The sequence below is a fragment of the Glycine soja genome, chromosome 15 (assembly GCF_004193775.1).
Source record: "Glycine soja cultivar W05 chromosome 15, ASM419377v2, whole genome shotgun sequence".
Taxonomy (NCBI): Eukaryota; Viridiplantae; Streptophyta; class Magnoliopsida; order Fabales; family Fabaceae; genus Glycine; species Glycine soja.
Window position 1 is genome coordinate 24,882,548 of NC_041016.1, and position 27,615 is coordinate 24,910,162.

The following is a 27,615-nucleotide window of genomic DNA, read 5'->3' on the forward strand; positions in this document are numbered from 1 at the left end:
AGGCATTACAGGAGAAAGATTGCAAAACATCGCAAGAGGGAGGAAGAAGAATTTTGTAACAGATTCCTTTGTTAGGTTAGAACATTGATCATATTCTACGAGCTCAGCAGCACAAACCAGACATGTTGTAGGTGATGCTACAGGCTGGATCATCCCTCTCGACGGTGGCACCACCTACACCACCTAGGCTTCCAACAAAACCTTCATCGTAGGCGACACTCTTGGTAAACAAAAAGTTTCACTAGTATTGTAACTGGAAAACTTTTTTATGAATTGGCTTAATTAATCATGGTTACATGTTATGTTGTATTACATGTGTTGCCTGTAGACTTAAAAGTTTTGGATTTCGTTTTTTTTTTTTTTGCAGTGTTTAACTTCATCACAAAGGTAATATGATGGTTCATAACTAATGGTATATGATTTTTGGCATAATTTTAATAATCAGAACTACCACAAAGGTATGCATGTGATGTTTATTGTGAAGGTCAATATCTTATATATATTTGCTTCTACAAGAGCTTCTAGAAAAGGATGGTGGAAGCAAGATTTTGGCTGATCTAATAGAAGAACTTTAGGAGCCAACTTTTGTTTTAGAATTGAAATTAAAGATAAATCCAAAACCATCCATATCTTAAAGGAGGGTAAGCTAATTTATAAAGGTTCTCTATTTGGAAGTACATTAATGTAATAAAATTATTGACGTTTCTCGGATCTTTTCAGGAATATGGAGAAGTTGTAATGAAATAGTTGGAGAACTTAATTTTTTCTAATCCGAGTTTGCATAAGGCTCTTCTGAACTATGAAGGTATGTTAGTCTATGCATATTGCTTCAGGAATGGGTGCTTCTGGTTCTAATTTTTTTACATGATTATGGTTGAATTAGTATAGAAAATGAGTGGCAGCAGATGAAATGGGGAAGCTAACTCTTATTTTCTTTCTTTTGTTTTGTTTCATTGATTGCATAGACATTTAATTTTCTTTTTGTAGTCTCATAAAAATCACTTGCTTTTATTTTTTTTCTTGCATAATTGTACTTAAGCTTGAGAATATGTTCTTTTAAATTGAAAGGGTACTTGATGCAATGAATAATACGTGATGAATAGCTCCAACTAGCAAAAGGAACTATTTGTTTTCTTAGTCGGTTTATAATTCGTCATCTATTGTAGGAAGAACTTGGAGAAATAACAAGGGACTTTGATTGCCTTAGTCACTTATATATTAGGCGGAAACTATTACAGGTTAGTATTCTACCTTTTTAAGCCACCTTAACTAAATTTTTGAAGTATGTGAAACATTTACCTCTGGGCTATTATATAAATCCAAGAGAAACATTCTTACTATTTTTGAACTATCTCTACTCTCCACTAGGAAGTTTTGGATCTCTTCTTCAAGGTTTGTAATTAGTTTGCAGTCTTCTCGCATCTAAAAACTTGTTTGGTGATAAAGAACTCATTTGGTAGTCGAGCCTCACATAAATGTATGTACTCCTATTGTGGTTGCTATTTTGAATTTCAATTGCTTGAACAAGAAAGATGGATAGGACAAACAAAAAATTTTCCCTTGACAATTCTCAACAAGGAAAAAAATAATTTCTAACAAAAGTAAGAATGATCACGAGCATTCAACATAATTCTTGTTTTGTTTAAGGGTGAAGATTTAACATTCAACATGAGTCTAGAGGTGGGGAACATGAGTTTAGTGGTTGCATTGTAACAGTATATCATCTTCTTTCGGATAAAGTTCATGGATGGATGAAAGATACTTTTTTGTGAGTTTGTGTTGTTAAGGCATAGTGTTTTGTTATCTTTTGAAGATCAATTCTCATTGTAGTTTAACTAGCAATTTTTTTCTTTTCTTTTAGCCTATTCTTATTTTTTTGTTAAAAATCATAGTAATGTTATATAGTGCAATTTATGGCTTTAGGGCTGTACAAATAGTTGTTAGGGGTAATTGCAAGAATTTCAATTTTTATTATTTTTATAATGTGATTGTTATTGAGATTATTAAAATCATAGTGTTTTTTATTTGTCTATTTTTTTCATCTTGATAATATTGGTTTTTATTTTTCTTTTCCTTGTTTATTTTATTTTTATAACTTACATATTCTTCCAATTTAAATGTCATTTTCCACATGGTAATTGAAAAAAAACAGCCGTGATCATAACTAGAAAATTTATTATTATTATTATTATTATTATTATACAGTTTTTATCTATAATTGAAGACGATAGGTACAAGTTAAAGACTTTTACCTATAGTTGGGAGATGTAGGTAGAAGTCAATGACTTTTACACACTACAAACACTTTTACACACTACAAACAGTAGGTACCATTTATAGTGACAATGAAATATAGTTGTAGGAAAAATTATATCCGTAGGTAAAACCTATAGAGACAAACTATTAGTCATCACTATATGTCCCCTCAAAGTTGACGGAAGAAACATATGCAAGGACAAAGTCTATCATACATTTATCCATAAATTTTTTATTTAAAGTGACCGTTTTTGTCCATAGGTATAAGTCATTTTATTCATCAAGTAATGATTTCATTCTCTTCCATTTTGTTGGTCATCCGCTACTTCAAAAAAAAAAAATACACATTCTCTTTTACAATAATTTTAAAACTGATATATTCTCTTCCGTGTTGTTGTGGTGATGAGATTTTTTTAAAGGTGGTGGGCTTTATATGACGGGGGTGTATGAAGCAAAATTATGATTGTAGTTATTGGTGACTTTGATGGTAAAGACTTGGTGATAGTTTTACAGTGTTGCAGTGGTTTTTTTATTTTTCCTTTTTGTTTTCTGTTTTCTTATTCCTCTTATTCTTTTTTTATCATTATCTCCTTTTTTTTATCTATTTATCTCTGGTTTCTTTTTCCTTCCTCTTATTTTGGTTCATTAGATATGTATTTTTTATTAGAAATCGAGACCTTTTGAAGTTGTATTAGATTCAAGTATGATTAAAGTATGCAATATTTCTTTATCAAATTGTATGTACTTATCGAAGAGATAATTAGTTACTCTTTTTTTTTTCTTTTTTGAAACAATATAACATATAATGTTTTGTCATATTTTTATTTTTATCAGGTTATGAGTTCGGGCTGTTTTGTGATTAAAAAAATAGATAGGTGATAGAAGATAAATAAGATGATTTGACCTCGCTTTCTGCAATTGGTGTAGGGGAACATATTCATGTTAGAAGTTCATATTTTTCTGCTATATTGCATAAGTTACTTTGTCTTCTAATGTAGGTGCTCTACACAACATTTTATTAAATAACTATTTGATGTCTATTCCTAAAAAGTTACATGTTAGAATAATGCTAATATCTGAAAATTAAAGTTTTCATTTTCATTTTCTTGTGATGACAACTTTTTCTTTTTAATTGAAAATAGTTTCTTCTCAATATAACAACTTCTCCTTTTTAATTGAATATTTTTTATCTTTTATATTTCATTTTCAAAGTTCGCTAGTATAAGATTGTTCAATTTTGATTTCCATTTTCAAAATTTATCTTTTAAATATATCATTTTCAAAATTTATCTTTTAAATATTTATTGATATATATATATATATATATATATATATATATATATATATATACTAGCATACATTTATCAAAATTTAAACTAAATAATAACTATATGTTAGAAATTTAAAATTTCCCTAAAAAAATTAAAATAATATAAAAAAATTTCCTATAAATTACAAAACGTAAATTTTCGTAAATTTAATATACATGCAAAACATGGGACACTAAGCTAGTAAAAATATAAAATAATGTTTTATTCTATGGGATGATGTCATACGACATACCATATTTACTTCCTTCAAATAATTAAATTAATGCATATTTTTTATAATTTAATTAATATAGATTTTGTATTTATTCTATTTCCAATAGAATATTAAATTAAGTAAATAAATTACAATAGATATAAGAATCGTGTAAATAGATATGATATACTTTTATATTTATTCTATTTTTTAAATTTTATATAATAGATCATGTAAATTGATATGATATATTTTTTGTTGATGAAAGTAAAATGTGAAAAAAATATCCAATTACAATTATATTGTAATAAAACATCACTCAATTTTGTTATCCCAAATCAATGGTACAAAAAAGATGAATAAAATAAACTTTTTTAAAAAAGAAAGTCAAAAGGAACATTCAAGATATCGCTAAAGTGAATGATAGCCTAGGTAGGATAATACTCTCAATTATAACAATTTTCTGAAATATGTCTATATGTAAAAATATATTTAAATATTTATTGACATATCTATTAACATATATTTATTAAGATTTAAACTAAATAGTTAATAATATATTAAAAATTCAAATAATATAAAAGTTACTTCTATAAATTATAAAATTTATGCTGCATGATTCAAGCACAAATTTAAACAACCTATGTATAGAGTAATGATAAATCCTCCTATGTGATAAGTATTAAAGAAAAAATAAGAATATTTATTGTCTTGAAATTAAGTATAAAACATATTTAACACTTATCCTAAAAGATAGTAGGAGGATTTGTAAGAAAATATAGTAAGAGGATTAAGTATTCTATATTGCAACTCCATACGCATAATCCTAGAGGAAATATCTATTTCATTTTATTTTTAAAATTAATTAAAGATATTGAATATATGTGTTTTTCAATCGTTATACCAAACTTTAAACCAAAACTATTTTAAAAAAAAAATGCAGAGTATTAAAATGAATCAATGTAGAGATACCATTGCTTGGAAAGGGCAACCACGTGACACTACCGAACAAATGCTCCGACCAAGTGATTAATTAAAACTAAAGACTTCAGTTTCGAGAGTGAGAGAGAGAGGGTTTTGAAAATCCCACTTCAGTCAAAATATCCCATTATTAATAATTAAAAAATATAACTTTTTTTTTTGTAGTAAACTAATAGTAATACTTTTGTTTTCCCCTAGTTAGGGTTACGCCTATGGATGATGTTGCTAACACAAGGGAGATCTATGTGGGATGCCTTTCCTTCTACTAATGCTTGTAACCATGTCTTCATCCGAAACCTTGTTGTTCATTGATCTTGCACAAACGTTCCACCCACTACGCCTCTTCCTAACAATCTCGCTGCAAGCCATGCCCATGCTCTCTGACCCTGAAGACGAGCTCATGGGCTCATCACAATCCACAATGGTTGAACGAGTTGTTTCATCATCACCCATCTCTTGTGGGATTAGGAAATCGGGACCAAGTTGCAAGGACTTGCATGTTCTCAAATAGGGAGAGAGGTCCTTGTAGTGTTTCAACACAAAATCCACCTATAAATATAAATATGCACATACATATGAGCTATACAAAATCAAAGGATTTGTGTTGATACTTAAATTCTCACGTTTGATTCAATGGGAAAAAGTTAGATCACTGATCGATCACTTGAATCATAGCTATTCATTTTATTTTTTTGTTATATAAAATCATTCGTGTGATTTTTCCTATCTATTTAAGTTACGGCATCTCTAATAGTTTGAAATTTTAAGATCGGGGGTTCATAACAATATGGAAAGTGATGCGTGAGTGCTTCATGGGATTGGACACCCATTGATTGAAGGATAAATGAGTGTAATTGTGATAAGTGATATATACGATGCAATAAGAAAATAACGATAAAGAAAAAATGTGTTAATGAAGTGCTTGCACTTTGACATATCCAAAGAATATTACTCTAATAATATATACATTCTTAAATCGTTGATGTTCTATTTCAATCAATGTTTTAAATTACAGTTGTGTTGTCTATAATTTTTACATTGTGGAAAATAGCAATCAATGTGGTTATAATTGCAATCGCAGAGAGTGAAAAAACTTTGATGTTGCAGCTAAAATTGTGGTCACAGATCATCTCTTAAAATCATGATGTGGCCACAATTACAGTCCTAGAGAAAAGAAAAGCCTTGATATTGCGACGCAAATTGCTGTCCCAGGCCAATTTTAAAACCATGATTTTAATTAATTTGCATGTATGTAATAAGGGGCACCATTATAAGTTAAATTGCAAAAGGGTTTTAGATTGTTATTCACATAAGCAAAAAGGCTGGAATATTTGTTTTTGAGTGTACCTTGCATCCTAAAGAGCAATGGATAAAAGATTCTTGGAGACTTCTATCACAGGAAGTGCAGTAGTTTGCTGACCCCTTGAATTGCCGGTTTTGTGGTCTCTTCTTGATGAACACCACCTTAGCACTATTGATGGTATAAGGCTAATAGAATTGAAAAGTTTTTGAATTAGCAAACCACACCATTGAATCATAAGTTTAGTAAGAGCTAAGAAACATTGAATTGGAATAATATTCTAATGAATCAACCTCTCATATATTGCACTAGCTACTACTTAATTATCTAGAGTTATACCTGCACGTTTGAGCAATCTATGAGTTTCTGAAGATCTTCCAATCTGACAACATCATGATAAACATAACGGCGAACCTGAAGAAGCCTATGAAAGCGATGTGATGGCAAGCAGTGAGGGCAAATACTGGTGCAACAATCTAAGCAACATATGTTCTTCTCATTCTTTTTAGCATTCTCATGGTGAGAGCACCCGACAAAGAACTTTTGTGCATAAAGGGCTTCCAACCATGCAGGTTTTTGGTGTCCCTACATCAACCACAACCAAGACAAACCTTGTAAGATACTTGAACCAAAAGGGTCATCATAATCATTAAGAATTTGTACATATAGACAGAGGAGAAAACAGGGGAATTCTTCAAACCATGATCATGTGTGTGCAAAGTGCAAACACTTAATTGCAAGGCTAACTCAATGATCTTCTCCTTTTGCTGTGACCAAGGCAGTGAGAGAGAGGGACTAGAGCATGGGAATAACAGTATTTATGGAGAATCACAAGATAAGAAAAGGATATAAATTTATTCTTCCTTGAATAGGTAGACACCATTTTGTCCATAGGGGAAGGGTTATTATATGAGAGAGAGAAAACCGTAAGTCATAAAGAATCAAGTTGAGATACGAGAGAGGAACGTGCGCGTTGTTTCCGTGTTTCTCATTTCTCTATTTTTTGGCCTCTAAAGTATTCCCTGCTCTCCTTGGCTTAAGAGCTCTTTTAATATGTTAAACAACCTAAACTTTCTTTGAACCAGCTGCAATTGCAATTTTTTATTTTTAGATTAAGTATCAAATTGATCTCTGAAAAAAAAATATGGGAAACACTTTGGTTCCTCCAAAAAGTTAAACATTAGTCCTTAAAATCACAACCGTTATATATTTTAGTATTTTAGTTATTTTCCTTAACTTTTATTACATGATTAGTCCTTGAAAAAATCAATCATATACCAAAAATAAAAAGAAAATAAGGTAACTATTTTGAACATTGATAAGTTAAAACTGAATGAAAATCATATAATTTTGTGGAGTATTTAATATTTAACGAGTCTCACTCATAATTTTATAATTTTAAATAAATTTTAATAAGTGATAATAAATATATTAAAAAAATATGTTTAATTTCAAGCATTCTTCATAACAAAATCATCGATAATCTAAATTAATCTCTTCAAATACAACTCAAATATATGGAAAGACTAAAGCATATATATAATCTCAATTTAGGGATTATAAATTGTGATGCATAAACTAAAGTCTTTGCTCTGAGTAGTACTGGATTTGGTATCTTTAAGCAAAATCTTAAATTCAAATCTTGTGGACTGAAAAAACGTGATTGGGAGTAAAAAAAATTTCCCTAAAGGTGGCCGGTGAGGATTCTTGATGGAGATTAGTCATCAACAAAATTGATAAATACTTCATACCAATAACATGAATAAAAAAAAATTGGAAATTTTTTTAGCAATATGGACACTTGCTCTGCTTTTAATTGTTAAATCATCACCACTTTGATTGTTTTTCAATTTTTAAGAACAAGTTACTATTGGACTTTGAATTGAGAGAGCATTTGTTTTTTTTTTTTTACTTAATCATATATTCGATTTCATACTTCAATAATGCATGTCGTATTTTATTTTCTTGGTTAAACGCATTCATGCTCTGCCGCATGGGCTTTAAACGCACTCTAGACGGATTGAACTTACTTCATAAACTCACCTAATCCAACATAATTTTATTAGATTTTGTGGGTTGGATTGAGTCATTAGATTATATTAATTTTAATTTCTTAAATTCAATTAAAATTAGATTTGTGGGTTTAGAATTTTGGATCCAACCAAAATCCAATCCAACTGAATTTAACTCACATATAATTAAATTATTAATATGAAAACCTTAAACTGAATATATTCTCAAGGTAATACATTAACACATTATTCCAAAGTTTATCTCTTTTTCTATTTATTTTAAAATAATATATTTTTTATGAATGATATTGTAAGTATATATTTATAATTTTTTTTTCTATTGATCATATGAATAGTATAACTTTTTATGAATATTAATTTTTAAAAATATCTTTACTATTTTTAAATTTGATGATTTCTTTAATTTTCTTCTAAGACATAAAGATGACAGTTTTTTTAATGATCACTCAATCCAATCCAATTAAAGTTAGATTGAGTTGAATTGGATGACAAAATAAAAAAAGGTAAACTCAATCTAAGTTAACCTAATTAAATTTAATAGAATTGAGTTTAAAAAATAGATAAAATTCAATCCAATTTGGGTCAGTTACATCCTTACTATCTGGGTGACATCAAAATTGAATGGACATTTAATTGTACGCGGGAGGCACTGTAACATCCTGGAAATTTCTACCCGGAATTTTTGGAAACGATGTATTTTGAATGATTATATATATAAGTATTATTCAGTGTATATGCATATATGTTCTTGGTAGAAATAGGAGTAGTGGGGGCAAGATACGCGGGTTAGGCTAATTAAGGAAGAGAAATCCATAACTGGGAGGTTATGGGTTAATTCTTAAGTAATTAGTCTAAAAATTATCGTTTTGCGTGCGACTTAGAATTTAACGAAACCAACCTCTGAACCACGCTCGGGGTTTTATTCTGAGCGTTTTGATATATATATTGCTTGCTTTCGAAAACTGGCCCCGGCGGACACAGAGAAACGCGAGGAACTGGAACCAGAGAAACGACATGCAAACCGAGGCAGGATTTTAGCGTTTCAAAGGTCAGATTTTCCCCACTTTTGTGGCTGAGTATGGGTCACAGTCAAAAGGGAATGTGGGCCCTTCTTGCTCCACTCAAATGGAGACATGTGGCATAGCTTAAATAAAATAATAGAAAAAGAGAAAACCCTTTTATTTAAAACCAAAAAGCTTTTCTCTCTCTTCACTCAGCCCCCACACTTTTCAGACAGCTCTCTCTCTCCCTCACGTTGCCATTTTCTTCTTCTTCATTCTCCATTGAAGCTCCAAGCAAAGCTTCAACCTTTGGCCATCATTTCTGCCCCAAATCGCGAAAGGAGGGCATTTTCGGGGTCGTGAAGTGCGTGGCTACGAGTGGGACTTCGAAAATTCAGGTTTGGGTGGACTTCTTTCTCTCTTAAATTTCGTGGGTATGGGGTTTTGGGAGATATGATGGGTAGTCTTGCTAGGTTTCTGCTGTATGATGATTATTTGTGAAGAAATTTGTTGAAAGCTTGTTGAAATTGCCATGTTGGATGAGTTAAACATACCCATTCTGTTTTAGGGTTTTTGTGATGATGTTTGTGATGTTTATATGCTAAAATTGCTGATGGAAAACTGTTAGAGATGAAGGGTAGAACTAACCTAGGGTTAGAAAGTGAGAATGTGATGTTATGAGTGGAAAAAGAGTGAGGCTTTGAGGGTTGGAAGGCTAAGTCTGAATTCTGTGGTAAATGGAGGTTAAAGTGAGTTAATACTAGCTTGAAATGTCATTTAGGACTTGGGAGAAAGCTTGGACTGTGCTAGAGAGAAAAATAAATGACCAAAGTGAACAAAGAGCCATTTCTAGGGCAAATTTGGGTGTTGAAGAGTCAAACTTTGATTCGGTGAGATTTTAGGTGTAAATCCATTTTGAACAAGTCTAAATAAATGTTATGGACTGGTGTGAGGTGAGACTTTGCTTTAAATTTACCTCATTCTAAATTTCACTTTTCAAACCTAGAAAACCCATTGAATTGAGGGGTTTTGGACACCTAGATTCTGTGTTGCTGTGTTTTGAAGCTTGACTTTGGGTTAGACATGATTGATACATGATTTGGGACTTGTAGGAATTGATTTGGGCAAGATTGGATGAGAGGAAGTGTGATTTTTGAAATCTGCACTTATGCAGAATTTTGCTGTCAAAAATGGGTGCAGCAGAATTTTGGCTTTGTGTAGAAAAACGCTTGTGTGTGGTTGGCTGTGGGAAGAGTAGTACAGAATGAGTTCTGGATGTTTGCTAGTAGATCCCAACGGTCACAATGTAGGCTTATGTACTAAAGACTTCCAGTAAAATTTTTGAGTCGATCCAACGGTTAATGATCCGGAACGAGGGAATTGTTACTAGGGTCTTTAAGTGAGAAAAGCTGTGATTTGGTTGGTGTTTTGGCAGAGTTTTCTGCCTTTGCTCTGTCTTGCTTGGCTGTGATAGCTTGTGCTGTTTGAATGTTGTTTTGCTTGGATGTTGTGGAAGCTTGGGAGGATTGATGGGGACCCGGTGTTGAGAGAAACGAGGATATGGGCTACGTGGGAGTACATGAGCTCAGTTGGAGGTGGGCAACAGGGGATGGTGGGTTTATGCGCGCTTTGTGGATGTGGAAAACTTGTTGTGCACCATCGCCCGACCGCCACCTAGTACCACATGTGATGGGTACCCCATAATCCTACAAGCTTGAGATGAGGAAGTGTAGAAGGGTGAACTTCCTGCTTTTATTGTTGACCACAGAGTGGTACCTGGAGATATGTCACGGGGGTCAGGAGACCTTGGGGACGTCAGGTGGGGTGCTATTGCCCAAAACCAAGCTTGACCAATCCCGATCCAACCCGGGCATAGTCGGTCAGTGAGAACCTGTGATGTACCTAAACAGGCGAGCTCCTGGCAGTCAACAGATAAAAGGAACAAAGACCACAAAGCAAGGAAGCTTGTGGTGGCTGGCCAGCTGTGAACTTTGATTGATATGTGGGTTATGGCCTCTGGTAATCGATTACCAAGGGTGGGTAATCGATTACAAGGCTTAAAAATGAAGACAGGAGGCTAAGATGGTCTCTAGTAATCGATTACCAAGGGGTGTAATCGATTACCAGGCTTGAAAAACGAAGTCAGGAAACTAAGGGAGCCTCTGGTAATCGATTACCAGCCTGTGTAATCGATTACACAGAGGGATGGGTCACTGGTAATCGATTACCAGGTATGTGTAATCGATTACACAGTGCATTTTTGCATATTTCATGTCCTGAGGCTGTGTAATTCAAGTTTAGCCTCTGGTAATCGATTACCAAGGCTGTGTAATCGATTACCAGAGATGGAAAGCCTTAAAATACCCCTTTTACTTGCATGTAGTGGTTATGAGACAAATTGTGTGTAGCGCAGTTAGATTCTTGTGAAAGAGTCTACCCCTCTCTTTTCTTTCTTGTAGATCGTGATGGCGGCGCAGCTAATCCGTGATCGAGTAGAGATGGAGTGCCTAGAGGGAGCTTGGGAGACCCTCGAAGGCAACACGAGGTGCCGATTTCGGGGCACCATTCGATTCACGGCTACTTCTTTGGTGCATCCAGATGAACCTGCACGGACGCTTCAGCGCACGGTGGAGTGGATACTACCCACGCCTACACCCTATCGTCTAGTGAAGCCCGTCCAAGTGATCGAGGTAACGTCATCCGAGGAAGACCCTGAGGAGGATCTTGAGGAGCTACCTCCTGAGCCTGCTGTGGATACTCTTGACTTTCTAGAAGGTGATGAGGATCCATTTCTTGAGGTGGATTCTCCCGAGGAAGTCATGTCGGCATCTGAGGCAGATTCTACGGAGGATAGTGGCCCGGGGGAGATGGCGATCAGCGGAGGCTCTTCATCATAGTGGATAGCTCTTCGGACTAGTTTTATATACTTTTTGAGGGTGGGTGTATCTAGGACTGACTGTTAGGTTTACTCTTTTGTTTTTGTATGGGTAGACCTGATGTATAGGAAATTTGATAATTGTATACATGTGGCTGAAGCCAACACTGTGGACACCTTTGCTCTGGATGACACTATATATTTTGTAAAACTCCCATATTTTGGACAGCTTTAAATGATGAATGCATTTATAATCGATCTTGTTATTTGAAAAGAAAGCATTAGCAACTTTATTTGTAAAAGAGTTTATCGACTGTATTTTATCCTTTATTTTCACGTGACGACCTAAAGTAATGGCTGGTAAATTCTTCCTTTTGAAACAGCAAAATAATTTAGAGAATTATGAGCGGTAAGAAAGAAATGACTCCGAATAGAGTTGTGAACTGGCCATTCAGGACTTTATAGTGAGGATTTTCCTTCTACACCTAGTTATTGTGAAAAAAGAGAAAGATATGAAAAGGGAAAAGAAGAAAAAAAAATTTACCATGATTTTTGTTTATTTAAATTATTACTATTAAACCAGTCATTAATTTAGGGACGCCACAGGCACCAACAAGGGATGAGGGGGATTGTTCAATATTTGGTAAAAAAATTCTTGTGAAAGAAAATTTAGTTGAGTATGAAGATTAGGGTAAGTCTCAACTCTTAATACTTAATGAACACTTAATATAATATTTATCAATAAGGTTCTCATATTTATAGCGGAAATCGATCCTATTTCCTTGTGACATATGAATTCGTTTTCTTATTAGCTGAATCAACTTTGTTTTAATTTAGGTTATGTCTCACAGAACTAGCTGAAAGCTAAAAAAGTTAGCTAATAATTAAAAATTGAAAAATGATTTTATTAAATCACAAGTATTTGATAAAAATTATATATCAAAGTACCTGGAAATTATAAAAGTACATAAATGGACGTATTTATGCAATGTTTTAATACAAATTTTAATTTGATTTCATTAATAAAAATATATTTTGTAGTATTTTATAATTTTAGTATTAAATTAATTGTAAACACTTGTAGCTTTTTGTTTATAAAATATTTAAAAAAACAAAAAAAATACGTAAAATTATTATATATCATTGTCAATATCATATATAATAAAAAGCTAAAAATACGAAAACCCTATCATAGGTAAAAAAAAGGGTAAAGAAACATAATAAATGTTCAAGGATAAAAATGGAATAAATATAAAAAACTAAAAGCCAACATTTTATAAAACATTACTTGAAGTAATGTTTTAAAAAATAATAGAGGTTACTAAAAAGTTTATTTACTAAACAGTAAAACAAACTTTTCAACTAATAAAAAAGTTAAAAATTAGATAAAATGTTTTATCAAACACACTCTTAATATTTGCTCGATGCCTCTTAAAATATTGAAGATTGTTAGAAATATTCTATTTGACACTCTCTTTCTAACACTTGTTATATGATTAGTTAAAATTTGTTGAAAATACCAATTTTAATGCTCACTTCTCATTAATAATTTTCTCTTTGATTTAAAACTGAACACCACCAAAATTAGTGATTTCCATCAAATTAAAACCAATTACAGAACAAGTGTTAAAAAGAATATTGCTACCATTCTTAAAAAAATATTTGCTCCGTAGGCTAAGCTTTAAGCTTCTAAAATAATCGTATCCCCAATTATATAGAGTTATATATGCATCCATTTTCGCTATAATAATAAAAATTATTTTAATAAAGATTTAATTTTTTATATAAAAATAAACAATTTATCATGCTCAATAGTTTATGATTAAATATAAGCATAAAATATCTTTTAACTAATGACATTAATTATTTATCCTTATATAATATCACTACTAGAAATAAGAGATTCTACATCGATTATTTTCAGCATACTACATCGATTTACGACCGTCGTCGTTGGGGACGTCGTAAAAAGGAGAAGCCTATTCTACGACAGTTGCTTAAGACCGATGTAGAAATGTTGGGTATTCTACGAAGGTTGCGTCTAAATGACCAATGTAGAATGCTCAACATTCTAAGACGGCCCTTGACATGTGATCATCTTAGAATGGTTACCATTCTATATCGGTCTTTTCAAAATCGATGTAGAATGCTCAGCATTCTAAGACGGTGTTTGACACGTGACCGTCTTAGAATGACTATCATTCTACGTCGGTCTTTTCAGAACCGATGTAAAATGTCTTTTTTTATTTTTTATTGGAGCTACTTTTTATTTATTTATTTACACAATAGAAAGGTTCTTCAAATACCTACAATAAACACATGAGAATATGAAATTAATTAAATTTTATGCAATGAATTTAAAAATTTCAAATCTTTTGTACTTTCTAACATACAAGTTTGTTGACATTACTTATTTAAAGTTCTTTTCAAGCTGGACTAAGCCAGTTCCATGCATTCACAAGAATAGGAATAAATACTCACTTTGCTAAAGAACAATAGTCAGTGTGGATAAATACTCACTTTTTCTTCACAATTTTCACAAGAACATGAATAATTCCTGTATCAATCACTAGCTGGTGAACAAGATCTTCAATATTGTGCATCAACATTTCCAGCAACTAGAAAATCAACAGATAATACACAAGTTAGTACCACACCATAGTACATGAAACCAATTAATATAAATACTCAAAAGAAAATCACATAACCAATCTTCTCCATTTAAGGTATGGTGCGGGTAAAAACTATTTAGAAAATTCTCATGAAAAATTCAAAGATTTCAATATTTTTTATCCAATCAATTTAAGTCAGTTTCTCACTTGTTGTAGCATTGACCCGAGCTGCCATCCTTTTCTACATAAAAAATATAGGAATTCAATCAAATATAAAATTTATAAGATAGTTCAGAATAGAAAGAAAATATTAAACAAAGAGTAAATATCAATTAAAATTAAATTATGTCCACTTTCACTAACTAGAAACACACGAGATCTATCTATATAGAGACAAAATACAAACTTAAATAATAATTAAGCCAAACTGAAAACCAAAGAGAAAATAAGCATTTGTACCCTTGAATGAACAACACTACAGAATATAGTACTATAAACTAAAACTTGGATTCCATATTACATTAGACTATTAACCATATATATAATTTCACAAGGGAAGTGCAAGTTAATTGATCCACATCACACAAAAAGTTGTTATCGCAAGACTTAGAATTATAAGACAATTAAAGTGACCTCAGAAATAGATGAAACTCACATGTTGTGGCAGAAGCAGAAGGGTAGTGCTAAACTAAATGGTTAGCAAGTAGCGACAAATTCTGAATTGCCTGTATGTCATGAACGACCTGCAACACTGAAAAATTTAAGGCGAGCTAATTCAGCACTTAAACTCAATTTCAATGTCAGTTCAAAGAAATGGAATTTAGAAAAATGGGCAAAAATTATAATCTTCATGCCCATAACCCAAATGATCAGATCTTAATACTTGACACATCAAACAAGTAAGTGGAATAAAAGAAAAAATGAAACATCAAAAATCAAACTTGCAGTGCGTATGATGTATGGCCAATATAGAGCACACTCAATAAACAAAATAACTACAACACTAATAATAAAAAAAATATTTTTACCTTATACAAGGACAAAGATTATGAGGAAGATACCAAGGATTCGCTTATAAGCCTCAGAGCTTCAGCATTTCAATTGCAACCCAGACCGAAGATCAATTTGGTGTTAAGGTAATTGTTGAACAAACAAACTTCTTTAGCACCGCCATCAGACCTGTCCCTATCCCTACTCTTCCAAAGGAGAAGCTGCATTTTGATAACCACACCTTCCCCTTGTCCACTCGCCTATGCTTCATGACATGTATGATTCAAGTTTTTAATTTAGAAAAATCTTGAATTCTTCGATACTTTCTTTTTGGGCTGATTTAGTATCTATTTATTGGCATTGTCAGTAACAAAAAATTGCATTAAAAAAGTAAGAGAAAATAATATGTACATATACTGTGAGTATATTTTATTATTATTATTATTATTAAATCATAAATTATGATAAATATTAATTTTTAATTTTAATAATAAATATTTTTAATAGGAAATAATAAATATTTTAAAAGCTATATAAAAAGATATTTTTAATTAATTGAAAACTTAAAAAGGTAATAGTTATCACATTTCTTAAAAAGCCAGTGTGAGGGATAGATGATGGAAACATATAAAAAGATAATGATTTTCTATTAAGACATGTAGAGAAGTGGAATTACAAACTCTTACTGACGACTCTTGCTTCTTAGTGAAGAATTCAATTAGTTAAAAATGTCAGGTAAAAGGGTGATGTTACGTTAAGGTAAGTTAAGGTAAGAGGGTGATGTTTCGTTAAGGTAAGTTTGTAGAATAAATCCAAAAGAGCTAAAAGAAAAACTATACAAAAATATGAAAAAGGAAATAATAGCACAATAACCTATAATGTCATCTCACAACCATGAGCTACTCAATGGCACATACACAATGATAGCGCAGTAACCATGCAAGTGAAACAAAAAGTATAATATAGACGGTAAATTAGGAAATTAATGAAGAAAAATTATTATTCAATCAAATGTTTAATTATTTTAATGAGTAAAGGAAATAAAAATAAATATTACTATACTAGTATTTTATGTTATCAAATTTGTATGACTTCAAAAATATAGATTAACAATATTTATTTAGCATGGATAGATACTCCAATTTTCATAAGCCAGGAGTAGTTTCAAGGCGGTTTAATTTCATCTAAACCTTGGTTTCCTTGTAGAAAATGAAATCAGATGCACATATCAAAGGAAGTAGTTTCAAGGCGGTTTAATTTCATCTAAAAATCTCTTACCTTTGACTTACAATTTGCCACTTTTCTATATCTAATGCATCCATCCCCACATAGAGGAAGATAAAGATTTCAACAATGAATGACAAAGTGGCAAAAACATGCCTGCGACAGGGAAATTAAAATAAGTTAAGTAGTATCATTAGTAGCTATCTTGTACATGTCTAATGAATGTGTTGAAGAATTTCATGTACTTGGTTGTCACTCTTGAACTCTCTATCACATTATGCCACGTGCAGTGAGACATTACAATGTCGCAGAAGAAAACAGTCAGAATGGCACCTAAAGAAAATAGCTGCCAAAGAAATAAATTGGTTAGCATGGGAATTATTTACACTAAAAAGGTGGCCAAGTTTCAAAGAAAATTCTTACCTCATATAGTATATACGAAAGGTATGCCATGTGTACTATGAGAGCAACCTCATGGTCTGTAGAATGCCTGGGATTTGTCATAAAATTTGCAGTTCAATAGAAACTACATGAAAATTAGAGTATGTAAGAACCAACAACTAAGAGTTACAATGGATTCTAACAACTTTTTTAACTGAATTGCAGAGTAGCCTTCTCAGCTACCTGTATGTCTCTAACACAATAAAAGCAAGAATACAGAAGACTACAAGAGGGAGAGGGAGAGAGAGAGAGGCACATCATTCATGCATGCTTTTAAAAAAAGTATAATACCTTATTGGTACTGGAAGCATTAGTAGGTGTTAGAACTAAAGATTTCCCTAGAAAAGACAACAATGGTTTTACATCAGTAGATGAACCAACATAAGCTTTGTGACGATCATCCAAGGGATTTTCACATCTTTATTGAAGCTGTAGTGACAAATGTTGCTGCCCAGGTTGTATAACACTAGAGCCACTGAGCTGCTACAAGGATACAACATGAACAAGTATTACCTTAAACAGATAAATAGACAGAAAGTGAAAGGATAAGCAAATAACTTGTCTATTATAAAGACAGAACATAATCTTGTTATTCTGCTATAACCTTATCAAGTGACAAGTATTAATAATAGGATTCTTTCCCTACAATTAGCACAGAAAAACAAATACCACTGCAATAGGTCTCCACTGAATAATCATTAACAACCTACATAAAAGGATAGTCACACATAAATGGGAAACAAAAACACCTCAAAGCTATCTAGTTGGATATACAAATATACTTCGAAAGCTATGCTCACACCAATCTTACCTAATGCTCAAGCTAAACAACAGACAAGTTAATAACAAAAAAATGAACAGTCTGGACAAACATCCAGGTTAGTTTAATGAGAGTTTCAGATACCAGTAGGACAATATAAGAAAATAAAGATAGTATAAAATGTTTACAATTAATGGTTTGTAAATTGTAAGTATAACAAAAAAATATATACGGAAGGTAGGTGGCAGAATTCATTTAACATCACATCACACAACAACTTCAAACAAAATTAAAATCAAAATCATAAATTTGAGCCTTAAGTTAGAAAAGAGCATACAAGTCAAATACAAAGGGAAAAAAGAATTTACTTTTACCTCCACATGTCCTATTGTAGCCTGTGTAGAATGATGATTACTAATAACAGAAGCATGACTCGCCCCATCAACATCCAAATGACCAGAGGAAATCCTAGCGAGAGCCAGCTCAATGAAGGAAACTATTTCTGAATGTGTATTGCACAAATGGAAAATTTGAAGAATATGATTGCAATACTGAGGCCACTCAATAAGACGATCCAGAAACTGTTCCAATGCCAAACTTCCAAACAAAAACATCTGTAACATGTGAAAGCAAGGTCAAACCTGATATTGAATGAAAACTTGAAAGAAATTCACTCTTCAAAACAACACAAACTTTAGAAATCTACAGGCATGCACAATGCATCAAGAACATAACGAAGAGCAATCCCCAAAGATAGATGAGTTACAAGCTGATGCCTGATCACAAAACCTGAAACATGTTAAAAAACAAAAATGGATTGTAAAATGATTAAAAAAAAGGTATTAGAGAATAGGCATATAATTCCAAAATCGTGCAAAGATTATAAAATGATTATAAAAGGTGAATGTCTTCAATCGGATGCAAGTATTTGCAAATTCTTCAACCAGCACATGATCGATATTCACGTAACTGATTTTTTTTTACTTTATCCTAGTCTCGAACTAACCCTAAATTTTAGGACTTCGGGTATCTTTCCTTCCTTCCGCGTGACCATAGTCTTAGCGAAAACCTTAGGGTTTAAACATTGTACAAAGCTAAGATGGCAGGTTTGTATAATCCAAAAAGGGATTATTACTTACAACTAAGTAAATTTAAGGTTTAAACAAACAGAAACTCACAATGTCAACAAATTGATAATATGATAAACACCAGGCATGTATGAATGAAACCTATTTTATCGAGGACAACACGAACAACAAACAATGGCAGCTGAAAATAATATTGGTACTTACCGCACAATGGTCGGAGTGAAGGAGGTACGACCAAGCTTGTGGCTGGCTGTCGAGACTTAGACAGACAATGGCAATGGCGACACAATTTGAAGCTCACTGCAGAGTAAAGGAGGTATGACCAAGCTTGTGGCTGCATTCAGAGGTTTCCAGAATATGTCAAGAGAAGCTGATCGAACGTACGTAGGCTAGTAGCAACGAAAGTGAAAAATCGTGAATTAAAATATGATAATTTCAACGACGGTGATGGGTATAAACCGTAGTAGTCTTGTTACAAACAAACACGGTTCTTATAAAATCGCCTTTGTAGCATTCACATCAAAGGCGATTTTATAAAAACCGTCAAACACCTTCATAAAGTTGATTAAAATTTCAAAAATGCCACAAAATCGATGTAGATTTAACGATGTAGATTGTTTATTTTGTAGTAGTGTATCTAGCCTATAATTTGTAATCTCGGGGTTATTGTGATTTGATGACCGCTTGTATAAAAATACTATCTTTTTTTATTATTTTAGGAATGTTATTGTCATGTACGTTACGCTGTATTTCTGTCCATGTTGTAATAACAACTATAAGCCTGTAGTTTTTACACACCTAAAGTGCTAGATCTGTCGTTACACCCACAAATGATTGTTCAATTTATTAGTTAAAAATGTGTTTCAATTAGTTAACAGGTTAACAACATATTTCCTTTCCTTAAAAGTGCTAGATCTCTCGTTACATCCACAATATTATTTAGGTGTTGGTAAAAGAAACATTTTCTAAAAATAAAAGAAATATTTTGTTCGCATGATCAAACTTCAAACAGTTTAAGTAATATTTGCATGTACGTAATCTATAATTAAATTCTTAAAATTATTATTCAATAACAAATGGAATAAAAGTAGGCACTCCTGTGCTTTCTTGTTATTATTATCTTAGAAGGTAGGTGAAAAAGGATGAGAAAAGGTGAAGAAGCAATTTAATTGAGAAAGCGTAACAAAGTTTATTTTAAGTCACCGTTTATGCAGACAATATGTTGGGAGACTGGGAGCTCTCCGTTTCTTTAATCAACTCAGTTTGCATAGTTAAAATATCATTTATCGTATGATGACTTCAATTTGTTTTGTTTGGGTACATGACTTGAAAAAAGCAGTTAACTACGTTCTTAGCAAACCATAGCATAACACAAACAATTTCTTTTATCCGTAAAAATTAAAGATAGATACCAAAAAAAATTATAATAATTCATCTACCATGATTAACCAATTATTAAGCTCTACCCTTTAGTAGCTTAATATTATTTATGTCGTATTATATTATTGCTTATAAAATCAGTTACTTCAAGCTTATATTAGAAATTAATGTATCCAAACTATACTGTTTGGGAGTTATAGATCTGAAATATAGATAAATTTTTTATATTTGCTTGAAACAACATAATGACCATTGAAAATATTATTTACCCAAATTTTGATCATTTTTATACGAAAATAATTGAAGGTACGTAATTTGTCGTTTTTAAAGTGATAATAAATTAATAAGGTTGAAATACTTCCATCAATAAGTTTTCTTAATTTTCTAAGTTTTTGTATTCTTGTGTTTTGCTAGCCAACCTCTATGAACAATCAGTTACAAAATGTGAGTCAATAATCTTTATAATATCCACCCGGAATCGAGGGTTCATGCATGCACCTTTATAGCCATTTGATTTGGCATAAAAAGACATCCACGATTAGTGGGGGTCACCAATAATAGAAGGCCAAATAAAAATTCTAATTGCAGGAATGCACTGGTCTAAGAATGACGCATGTCTTAGTTCGAATTCATGCGTACTATTTAACAAAATTAGAAAGACACATGCATCAACAGTCATTAGCAATTACTGTTAGAAGTGGAGGATAGGCCAGCATAGACATCAAGTGGTTTCAATCTCTTGCTTTAGATTTTTCTAAAACACAAATACTAATCAGCATCCTAAAGGCAATGATATGATTAAGAAGTTTAAAGTAAAAATATTTCTATTGAAAGATGAAAAATTATGCTGTTTATGATTTTTTTTATGTTTTCCTATGATTTATATAATAAATATTTTTTTTTAATTTCTTAACCAATATTCTAAGAAACACCGGTAAAAAGATATATCCTTTCTAAACAAAGTTATTTAATATTTCTATTTTATTAGTATTAACTATTTTAGTGTAGTGGTAGCTAAAGTGCATGGAAAGAAAACTAGTTTTTATTTTGTGTAAGACTCCTGGTTTTTCTGTTGTTTTAATTAATTTTAAAGAAGCTTTCACTTCAAAAGTTGTCTTATGCCTAAAAATACGTTGAGTTAGCCTTAGTAGAGGGTAAAATATTGACTCAAGTAAAGTTCAATTCCCACTCAAGATTGGAGCAAACTACTTAGCTTGGCAATAATTCCGACCAAGGTCCAACCTAGTAGGTAACCATTCTTGACTGTGACGTATCAAGGAATGTATTCTTAACGAATAAAGTTACACGGTTAAGAATGCTGCCGACAGCAACAACAAAATGAAAATTTTCGTTTGTGACAGGAAAATCTTTTGTGGACCACCCATATGTTATTTCAATTAATCTTCTTTTTCATCGTGAAATCTTTTTCTGTGCTGCTTTCCCATTTGACTTTGGAAAATGAAGAAGCTATATAGATTTAGATGCAGTTGTTTATTTATTTATTTATTTATGCAGTAAGATTCACTTTTAGTCTCTTTTCTAAAACTTTGAAAAAAAATTAGTTAATGAAAATATATGTATATATTTTTCACAATTCCAAGTGTGTCACCTAATCATCACATATACAAGTCTTTAAGTCATAAAACATAAGGTATTTGTGCCCTAGAGCACTACAACATCAAAACATCACAAGAAAATATACAAAGTATAATCTCAAGGGTTCCTTAAAGGAATAACTATAATATAGGTTCATGATGATATCTAATTCCTTAAGATTCCACTAAAACAAAACAAATAAATGACCAAGAGTTAAATCTTGTCCTTAAGTCCACCACCAAGTTCACATTAATCATGAATAACATGTTTCTCAGAAGTTACATCATTATATGTTCTCGTGCCAAATAACACGATCATCACATTTTAACATAAAATGCAATGTAAGTTCATTTTAAAAGAAACATCATTTAGAAGAATAACATAAATAGCTTAAATTCATGTCAAAGAGATGCATATAACTATGAAATCCATTCACATTATCAATATGAACACATTTTCACAACTCATCAAGTAATATATCCTTCTATAAATGTGAGTGTACACGTTTATGCATCATGATATGTCATGCTGACACTTTACTCTAAGGAGATTTCACCTTTGGAGTGATTAATTTGACCAAGTACATTCCTTAACATAGTCATCTCTTTGGCCATTCGAGGAGACTCAGATTAACCATATGTAGGAAGTGTGATTTTATCGAACATAAATAAGTGAAGGTAATGACTTACATCGATAAGGCTTGTAAAGACTGATGCAATCCTATCCCACAAGGGCATTGGATAGAAGATTCTAAGTAGATTGGGCCAGAGATCCAAAGGAAGGCCCTAGGGTTCTCATGAGCCTTAGGGTAGATTTCGAGCCCATGGGCTAAGTATGAACCCGCTTATCTTTGTAAATATTAGAATAGGTTTTTCCTTGGTTTGGGCCTTGTATTTTGGCCATTCTACTAGTATAGGGTTTTTAGCCTTGTATTTCGAGGCATTTTAAGTAGTCTTTGTAGTAGGGATTTTTTTTATATTTTCATGTATTATGTCATGGGGGTGAGCTTAGCTATTATAGAGGGTGTGTAGCTTAGCTCTAGCTTCTCATCTCAAGGAGGTGAGCTTAACTATTAGAGAGGTATGTGTAGCTAAGCTCTAGCTTCTTTAGGAATCATCTTAAGGAAGCTTCTTAAGGAGGTGAGCTTAGTTATGAGAGGGGTGTGTGTAGCTAAGCTCTAGCTTCTCAAGGAATTTTTCTCAAAGAAGCTTCTCAAGGAAGTTTTCTCAAGAAAACTTCTCAAGGAATCTACCTAGTCTATAAATAGAAGCATGTATAACACTTGTTGTAACTTTGATGAATGAGAGTCTTGTGAGACACAACTCAAAGTTCAACTTCTCTCCCTTTTTCTTCCTTCAATTTCGTGCTCCACCCTCTCTCTTTCTCTCCCTCTTTCTAATCCTCCATTGAAGCATCCTCTCCAAGCTTCTTATCCAAGACTCATCTTGGTGGTGAAGCTCCTTCTTCCATGGCTTATTCCCTAGTGGATGGCACCTCCTCTCACCTTTTCTCCTTTGTCTTTCGCTGCATCTCCATGGTGGAAAATCACCATTAAGGGACCTCATTGAAGCTCAAAGATCCAGCCTCCATAGAAGCTCCAGAAGCAAGCTTCCATCAAGTGGTGGTAATCAGAGCACAAGAGCTTCAAGTAGGTGCTCCTTAAACCTCCATTAATTTTTTTGCTTTACCTTCTCTTCCATTGTTGTTTCTTCATTTTTCTCCATGTATCTCCTCACATGTCTTGTGCTAAATTTTGTTAACATGATTCTTTAGAGTTTCCACCGATTAAACTTGCTATAGAAGCTAGATTTGATTTTCTATGGTTCAAATTTCTTATTCTTGTTCTTGAACCATGAATTGTGTTGAGTTTAGGTTCCTTTGAGTTTTGTCTTGTTATTTTTGTGTGGCTGAAACCTAAACCATAAAATTCTTACAAAAATATTAAAGTAGAAGAAAACCTCAAAAATCTAGACTGACTTGTTCACCTAGTGTAGTTTTGTCATAGAAGTCATGTCTAGTCATGAAATTTGTCACATAAGATTTCTTATGTTGTGCTGAATTTTATTTTTCTTGTTTCTTTGTCTAACTCATTTGTTCATGAGTGTATGAAATTCTCTTAGCCTATTATTTGATTTGAGTCAAATCTTTCATGTTAATTAGTCCTTAACATGTTCATGCAAAAATTATTAGAGAGTCTTTGATTGTGAACCTTTTCTTGAACTTTTAGGTTTCCTTATGATTGTGTCTATTGTGAATTTGAGTTTTGGTGATTGAATTACTGGCTGAAATGTTGATCCTAAGTGAATATTGAACTTCTAAAACTGTGGTAAACAATCCTAGTGAGTTCAACATACATAGGAAGGTTGAAAGTAAGCCCAATGCAATCAATATACCATGCTTAAAATAAAATCGTTGGTGCTGGCATCTTGGACATACAAAGTTGTAAAACTTACTGAGAATTGGTTACTTTGAATTTTGAGCTGAACTTTTTACTGAATTTTCTAGACATATGGAAAAAAGTTATAGAAAAAGAACCAAGTGATTTGGATAAAAGGAAAAAATACTAAAAATCACACAAGTTGACAGCAAAATCAGTATCAGGAAAAAAAGTGAAAGGGAAGTGTGCTTGTTGTTTTGGCTCAAAATTTATTCTATAATTGGTTCCTATGTTATACCAATCTTAGTTCCAAAATTTCAATTGAAAATTACTGTGAAAACAAGTGACAAAGCTAGAGGATTGTTGAGTCTTTTTTTATAGTTTTTTTACTCTACTCTAGAGTCATTCTAGGTTTCTCTTTGAGTCCTAGCTTGCTTCTATGTCCTTTTAATTGCTTTAATTGTTGAGTAATCCTTGAAAAATTGTCTTGTTAAAACTCCATTGGTTTAACTTTCATTTCATTCTTTTTTGTCTTTGGTTATTGCTTGTCTCTTTGTTTCCTTGTTTGTGGGTTACCATATAGGGAATTGAAAGGAGGATTGGTGCCATCCCTTGAAGAATATGAGTCAAGAAGAAAAGGGCCAACCATCTTAAGAGCTATTGGACTAAGAAGCACTCCAAATTGAGTGAATCACCAAACAGAGAACAACCACCAAAATTGAGGACCGTTTTGTAATTTTGTAATTTGTAATTTACTTACCTTCATTGCTTTCACGTTTTGTAACAAAAAGGCCTTTCATTGGAAGTGTGTTGGGAGCCTCCAATAGGTTACCAAACTTCCATTTGTGTGTAATAATTTTAGGCAATTTTTCCTTAGGATACTGAGTGTTTTGTTGGGAACCTTGAATGTGGTCATCCAAACACTCTTAGAATTCTCCTAGTTTACATTTCTTGTTTACTTTCATAGCTTATTTCCTTTACCTTCCATTGTCAAACCGCCTAGATAGCTTTCCTTTTACCAATTAGTTTTTTTACCTTATCTTTCACACCTCTTTTAGTGTTTATTTTGGCTAGTTTCTTTTACCTTTTGTTTTCAAACCTCCAACAAGAAAGAACCACAACTTAGGAACCAACATGAGTCATCATTCATCTAGTGTTAATGGCAAGGGACTAGTCATAAAGACCATTTATCTAGAATCTTAGATGAGTTGAGTTCCCTCAAGTTATGGAAAGAAAAACAAGAGAAAAAAGAAAAAGGAAAAAAAAGAGTGGAAGAAATAAGTCAAGATGAAAGAAAGAAAATAAGAGAGGAAGAAAGAAGAAAAACAATGAAAGAAATGAAAAGAGAAAAACATGCCTTCTATAGTAGTCATAACTCTTGCAAGAGCCTAAGTGAAGAACTTCGTGACAATTACGAAGGAAGGCATAGGTCACATCTTAGACCTCACTCCCATAGAAGAGAAAAGGAAAGAAAGCCTCAAGAGGCTAACATTAACATCCCATACTTCCATGGGAAGGACAATATAGAGGCTAACTTAGTTTGAGAAATAAGGGTAGAGCAACAACTTAAAAAGAAGTCTACATCAAAATCTTATAGCTCTCACTCTTATCCAAAGAAAGACCAAGGTCAAGGCATCTTAGGGGTGACACCTTCTAAGCCCATAGATGATAAGGGGAAGACAATAGAAAAGCAAGCCCCTAAGGCTAGTATGCAAGAGAAAACTAGCTCTATAAAGTGTTTTAAATGTCTTGGAAGAGGACACATTACTTCTCAATGCCCCACCACAAAAACCATGATTATGAGGGGCCAAGGCATTTATAGTAGCCAAGATAAGGCTACTACTTCACCTTCCTCTAGTGAAAGTGAAAAAGCAAAAGGGGAAGAATCTAGTGAAGAAATCTACCCCCAAGAAGAAGGACAACCATTAGTGGTTAAAGAGAAGTGTAAGGAGGTAAGTGTCTCCTCCAAGAGGTTAGCTAAGAAGGAAACTCATTTTACAATAAAGACAAAAATTAAAGAAACTTTCCCTCTTAGACAACCTCCACATTTTTTCTTTTGTAAAATGACACTTGCTAGCATTGCCACACCTCTTGGGCTTGAGTTTATTCCTCAAGTAAAGAAGTTGTTGGATGAGGGTTTGGTTCGCAAGAGCTTAAATCCTTTTGCTTTGTTGGTGCCCGAAATAGGTATTATTAGGCACCAAGTCCCTAAAATAGGTGGTATGATGAATGTTTTGAGTGGTGCAACCCTCTTTTGTAAAATCACTCTTGCACCTAACATCTTCATGGTGTGTGTACATAGGGACCCATTAGGTAGGTTTGTTCTTATTTTTAGTTTCAATACAAACTTAGGTACTCATATGGAACACCTTAGGTTTGTCATACTTATTGGTAGGAATAATCAATATGAAAATACAGAAAAAGGTATGTTTTATTGTATTACTTTTCTTAATTATTCAAATAGTGATCAAGGGGTTCCCATGAACCCTAAGAGAATAAAGGTCATTCCTGAGTGGCCCAGTCCACCAAGTATATGAAATATTTGGGGCTTCCATGACTTAACAAACTTTTACAAAAAGTTTGTACCATATTTTTCTATACTTGTAACACCACTCATTGAGTTGGTGAGAAACCATGTTCCTTCATGGGAAGATGCCCAGGAAATGGGTTTTTAGACCTTACCTTACTTCAACATACCAAACACCACTAATACATATGTTTTTGTTCTTTTTACAGGTGTTGGGGGAAGGAGCCCCGAGTATGAAGAACCTCAAGATTTGAGGTCAAATCCTTTCCAAGGTGGAGGGAATGATGCAATCTTACCCCACAAGGGCATTGGATAGAAGACTCCAAGTAGATTGGACCAGAGATCCAAGGGAAGGCCCTAGGGTTCTCATGAGCCTTAGGGTAAATTTCGAGCTCATGGGCTAAGTATGAGCCCGCTTATCTTTGTAAATATTAGAATAGGTTTTTCCTTCCTTTGGGCCTTGTATTTTGGCCATTCTAGTAGTATAGGGTTTTTAGCCTTGTATTTCGAGGCATTTTGAGTAGTCTTTGTAGTAGGGATTTTTTTTTGTATTTTCATATATTTTGTTATGGGGGTGAGCTTAGCTATTATAGAGGGTGTATAGCTAAGCTCTAGCTTCTCATCTCAAGGAGGTGAGCTTAGCTATTAGA

At 32.6% G+C, this 27,615-nt stretch overlaps 1 protein-coding gene and 2 long non-coding RNA genes across 3 annotated transcripts; all 3 read right to left on the reverse strand.

The window, feature by feature from the left end:
* Nucleotides 1-4,776: 4,776 nt before the first annotated feature.
* Nucleotides 4,777-6,951, reverse strand: LOC114387453. The gene is made up of 4 exons (XM_028347647.1): nucleotides 6,762-6,951; nucleotides 6,401-6,646; nucleotides 6,109-6,249; nucleotides 4,777-5,310 (listed from the first exon to the last, which is right to left on the reverse strand). Exons 1-4 carry the CDS (start codon nucleotides 6,768-6,770, stop codon nucleotides 4,987-4,989), a joined length of 720 nt encoding a protein of 239 aa, XP_028203448.1. The 5' UTR covers nucleotides 6,771-6,951; the 3' UTR covers nucleotides 4,777-4,986.
* Nucleotides 6,952-14,322: 7,371 nt separating this feature from the next.
* Nucleotides 14,323-15,971, reverse strand: LOC114386724. Its single transcript, XR_003661155.1, has 4 exons — nucleotides 15,611-15,971; nucleotides 15,238-15,333; nucleotides 14,790-14,823; nucleotides 14,323-14,588 (listed from the first exon to the last, which is right to left on the reverse strand). It is a non-coding gene; the product is annotated as an uncharacterized LOC114386724 (long non-coding RNA).
* Nucleotides 15,972-16,701: 730 nt separating this feature from the next.
* Nucleotides 16,702-19,672, reverse strand: LOC114386449. The gene is made up of 6 exons (XR_003661090.1): nucleotides 19,290-19,672; nucleotides 18,372-18,786; nucleotides 17,529-17,717; nucleotides 17,220-17,322; nucleotides 17,042-17,142; nucleotides 16,702-16,952 (listed from the first exon to the last, which is right to left on the reverse strand). It is a non-coding gene; the product is annotated as an uncharacterized LOC114386449 (long non-coding RNA).
* Between the last annotated feature and the right edge of the window lie 7,943 nt (nucleotides 19,673-27,615).